This window comes from Parasteatoda tepidariorum, chromosome X2, assembly GCF_043381705.1.
Source record: "Parasteatoda tepidariorum isolate YZ-2023 chromosome X2, CAS_Ptep_4.0, whole genome shotgun sequence".
NCBI classification, from domain to species: Eukaryota; Metazoa; Arthropoda; class Arachnida; order Araneae; family Theridiidae; genus Parasteatoda; species Parasteatoda tepidariorum.
Window position 1 is genome coordinate 12,313,079 of NC_092215.1, and position 5,358 is coordinate 12,318,436.

General features: G+C 28.5%; 1 protein-coding gene across 1 annotated transcript in view; it reads left to right on the forward strand.

Moving 5' to 3' along the window:
• LOC107452704 (nephrin-like) overlaps positions 1–5,358 on the forward strand; it is a 422,126-nt gene that overhangs the window by 256,526 nt on the left and 160,242 nt on the right. Inside the window, exon 9 of the mRNA XM_071188109.1 lies at positions 3,407–3,494. Coding sequence (XP_071044210.1) covers positions 3,407–3,494 — 88 coding nt within the window. The remainder of the gene's footprint in view (positions 1–3,406; positions 3,495–5,358) is intronic.

The following is a 5,358-nucleotide window of genomic DNA, read 5'->3' on the forward strand; positions in this document are numbered from 1 at the left end:
AATAAATTAGCTTTATACAGTTGCAGAATATAATAAATTTGCTTTAGGCTTAATACAGCGGAAACTGATATGATTTTAATATAAGGAGATTATTTAATATAATTGACAGATGTATGTGAATTATCTAATAAGAACATAATTATCTTCATGAAACAACTGAAAACGAACACGCCTTTTATAACAGTAGTCAAACCTTTTGTAGTAGTTAAGTATGAAAGGGGACGAAAAATTACCCCTTACTGAAACTTGCTCCACAGAAAACAATCTGCTGATTTGATCTAATAATTTTTCAATGTCCTAAGAAAATTCCTTTCTTCGAAATAAAAATGATTCAGAAGTAGTTTGTGTATGCCTCTGATCTTGGTGTAAGCTTGTTATGTTACTAGTGGTGTGATAGGTTTGGTAATATAGCATTTAGAATTATTAAAACAATAGTGTTAAAATATAGTATAAATCTTTGTATTGAGCTAAATAAGGATATATTTAATAGTAGAAACTTTATGGGACACACTTTTAAAAAAATGGGAGAAAAAAATCTGTTTAAAAGAAATTACTTTTCATCAGTTCATATTTCGGTTCGGTTATTTACAATCCCCTGTCCTACAACTACTCGCTCTCTTTTTTTTGGAGATTTTCCACTCGGTTGTAGTTGGCTGCAATAATAGCACAAGCTTCTATTTCGTTTAAAATTTGTTATCCGAACTAATGAAGTATGGAATCAATTTTTTATTTTATTTAAGAAAATGCCAAACATGAGAAAGCGGATCGTTAAACCCCACTGAATTGGAAAATCTCTTGCAGTTCTTACTAGGTTCCGGTGGAATAATTTAATCATACTTATTGTACCCCCGAACTATAAAATTTGCAAGAGTTATGAAGATATTGAACACATATTTACTGTCTACCCAGTTTATGATGATTTCTCGAAACAATTCAACTTTGATATTATTGAAACTGGAACTAAGAGAAAGTAAACAAAGGCATAGAGGAGATTTTTAAAAGAGCATTCAATATTTGGTATGTTAACAGTTCAGTAAAGGATTTTTATTGATGCAACAATTCCAGATTCTACACACACTGGCAAATGAGTTAGAAAATTTTCACATGCCATGTTCGCACTATTAGAAAGTCTGGTAGGAGTTACATAATGTGAGACAAGTTGCTAATATCAAAGTGCTGCTTTTCAAGGGTAAATAAACCAACCATACGAAACCAATCGAAAATCAAGTTCACCCTGCTATGCTACATTTTTATTCGAAAGCTGATAAAACATGCGATAATTCAACAATGCATCGTGCCAGAAGCGTAGAAAAAAATGTATTCCATGAGCTTCAATATGACCTTCAAAACCTCCCTTTTACAACATTTTGGGAAGTCATATTCGTCAGCAATCCTCAATTTGGGTTTAATTAAGATTATTATGAACTCTCTGTAACCAACGTAGACAATGTACGGTATTATTTAGACGTAAATACATTCCTATAGATTTAATGTCCTCATGAATACGGGCTATTATTCGTGCAAAAAGAGAACTAAAAATGTTTATCTTTCTAATTCATTGAACAAGGTATGTAACTCTTCAATGACCTTCTTTCATGTATTCTGTTCAATCATAGTTTCTGCGCGATTTAAATTTTTACAGTTTCATTCACTTATTAAAGAATTTAGTTATTCAGAATTTTACTTATTAAAAAGTAAAGTTATTTGCTACATTGGATATTTTGTGATAATTTTAGTAAGTTGGCTGTACTAACACTGTAACAAATTAAGGATCAAATTGTGGGTGCATAATCCAAAAAAAACTATTTTACAGTTAAATCCATTTTTACAGCAAAATATTATATCGACGGTAATATTTCACTGTAAAAATGGATATATATATATATATATATATGTAAAGTAATATAATTTAATTAGGATGATTCAGTAATTTTAGTGTCATTATTACGGTACATCCGCTTTTTGTTCTGTAACATTTTCTGGTAAAATGGCATTTTGCAGTAAAATGTGCCGGTACCTTGAGTACCTGCTCTTTTTTAATTAACCTGATCAGATTTTTTTACAATTTGTTAGATTTGGCACATGGTGGCTTTCCATACTGATATTTGATTAATTTTCAAGACAAATGTTATTTAAAGATTATTCTATTCAGTTAAATATTTCATAATTGAATCAAATAATGTAAAAGTTTAGGTGAACAACATAAGCAAGTGCACACAGAAATATTGCTTATTCTAATTCCCATTTAGGTTTTGTTTCTTAGTGTTAAAACACAAACAGAGTTCAACAATCTCTCTTACCTTACAATTAGGAGGTGAATAATAAATTCGAAAATAAACTTAAATATTCATTTAAGAGCAAAAATAAAATTAATTCAGTTCTAAGCCATAAAATTGTCTAGTTCAAGAACACTAAAACCTTTTAGTGAGAATTATAATAATTTTGGACACTATTTATTCGTTAATTGTAAGTTTATGCACTAAAATAAAAATAACACGTTTGGAAACACATATTTCATGGTTAAAAATTAGATAATCTCGTATTAAGGAATATATTATTCATTAATCATTTTATGTTTGCTAGTTTCTCGTTCTAAACATTCTAAACAATCCCTTAAAAGTAAAACTATTTTGGATAACTGTTAGAATAAGCAAGCTATTTAATAAATAGTAATAATTTTAGGTTTTTTTTCCTAAATGATTAACTTTTATGACTTGTTTAAAAATAATTATGAAAACCTGTTAAAAAAGACTTTAAAAATAATGAACTAGAAGGTGTTATTTAAGAAAATTAATGAAATTTAAATACGAATTAACTATAAAATGTAGCGTAATTTGTTCAATGTAAAATCGAACTTTTTTATTTGATAAGTTCTATGTATTATTTAATATTTATCTTCACTACACTCAATCAATGAAGAAAATATAAAGTGTCTCATGTCAATTTTCTTTCACTGATTGTCCTTAAAATCGATAACTTCTTATTTAAGTAATGTCGTTGATGCAAATAATTCATTATTGTAAGTGTAATTCAATATTGTATAATCTTTTTCCCAGTACATAAAAATATAATAGAAAATTATTTTAGAAATATTATTATTTTTGTTGATTAATTTGTTAATTAACCCTTAAGAAAATCACTTTCAAGAGGATTATAGCTCAGAAACGGAAGGAAAATAAAATCATGTAAACAAAAATACAACCTGAATGAATTGTTACAAAATCTAATGAAACCTTTTACAAATTTAAAGTGTTTTAAACACAGCATATTTTGGAAGTTCATCTTTCAACAAGCATCGACTGCATTATAAAACGTATAGCAAACTACGCATTATTTATTTCTTTTTAAATAAATTTTAAAAATTGTTTTGTCCACTTGAATATTTACTATACATAATTTATTCTAGGATATGAACATCAAATCTTTTACCTGCATTGCACATACATCTCCTCGCCATGGCAAAGTCTTTCAAACCTTTAATGTTACTGTATTATGTAAGTAGCATATTAGTGGCATTTTATTTATTATGTATTCTGATTATATGATTGTGTTTGATGAGAATATTATAGTAATTATAACGAAAAAATTACTTATGTAAATCAGCGTTGAAAATATGGGTAAAATTGAATAGAAATATTTCTGTTACACACTACTTACCCATTGAATAACGTATGGAAAACAGTTTCTTCCTCGGAAAAAAGGCCTATAACTTCAGAAATTTCCGTGACCAAAAGGGTTATTAAAGAACGAGTTACATTATCTTTCTTCAAGAATATTTTTGGTAGATATTTGATAAACTGATGATACAAAACTCTTACATTTTCATTAGTAACGAAATTGTATCATAATAAGGGTTCTGACCATAATATTACTGTTGTTGGCTTTCAATTTTCGTTATATCTATGTACTTTTTAAGCATGTGGGGCAAACTTAAGGGCCGCCAACGGCCGCAAAGCAATTATATATTTAAAATGGCTGTCATAATTTGATTGAACAATTGATTGCCAGAAAAAATTCGATAACACATCGGCACTTTTTTTCGTAGAAAATGCATCCCGTGAGCAATTTATTACTATTTTCATTATCATTATTAATGTAACTATTACTATTTAATAAATATGGAATTAATAACCCAAATTTTTGACTCATGCATTTGCTGAGGAAGAAATATAACTACAGTGTTTGCGTTTTTATTTCAAATACAACATTGAACAACTGATTCATACATTGGATACGTGATTCAGTTTCAAACACATAATTTCCTTTCAATCGTTATTCAGATAATCAAATCATTCAAAAAATAGGATAAGTTAGCGAATCAAGTGTCTGACTAATTTCACTCTTACTCATATTTACGTCGCATGAAATGTAAACTATGTTATCTTCAGCATTGGACACTAACCCATGATCCGCATGCTATTATAGAAATTTTACAAAAAACTGTGGAATCACTTGTGTCCTCAGTGATTGTTATTAATTTTGCCACTATGAAGTGATTTTGGCATATTCAAGAGTTTGCCGTTCAAACATTATACTTGCTTCATATCAAAAAATCAAGATAAATCCAATTAATCAATCCCAACATTCAACAAATATGTTTATTTAACTAACATTTTAATGATATCTAAATTTAATCACTTCAATTATATTATTTTGTCTATTTTCTCTTCATGAGACAACAACAATGTTTAAGTTTAAGCTACTTTACTAAGCATTATATTATATTTTATAAAGGAAAAGTTCAGTTTGCTACATTCATTTAAATAAAATGAAAAAAGTTGAAAAGTGTTGTTAAACATTGATACAATTTCAACATCTAATCTAATGGTTAATTCCACAAAAAATTCCCCCGCAATTTTTGTAAATGGCAGTTGAATAAGAAGTAGAGTACTCGGAACAGGAAATCACGCAATCACAACTTGGTTTATTGCCGACAAAAGCAGAAAAGAAAATGTTGGCCGGAAATTGGGCAGTCGTCCGAAAGTAAGAAGGCTGTATGACTAAATCCACTTTATTCTGGTGAAAATAGTACTGAAGTTTACGATATATTTTTTTTTCTCGGGTCATTTTTGGGATTTATTTCAGTCCATTCTCACCCTCAATAAGGCCAAAAGATTTTCGGTTTGCATCTTCCAATCATCCTTAACGCGAGAAGAATTAGCGAAGCAATTGAGCTTCATGTCTTTCCTTATTACATTACATTTCAAGAAAACATAACTTTCAAAGTTTTATTCTGAACGTGAAGAAGAAAAAGCCATTACAGTTAAGATTATTTCATTTTCAAACTTTTACGGAATCGCTTATGCTTGATCATTTTATGACCTATAAAAAATTCTCTCTCACTATATATATATATAT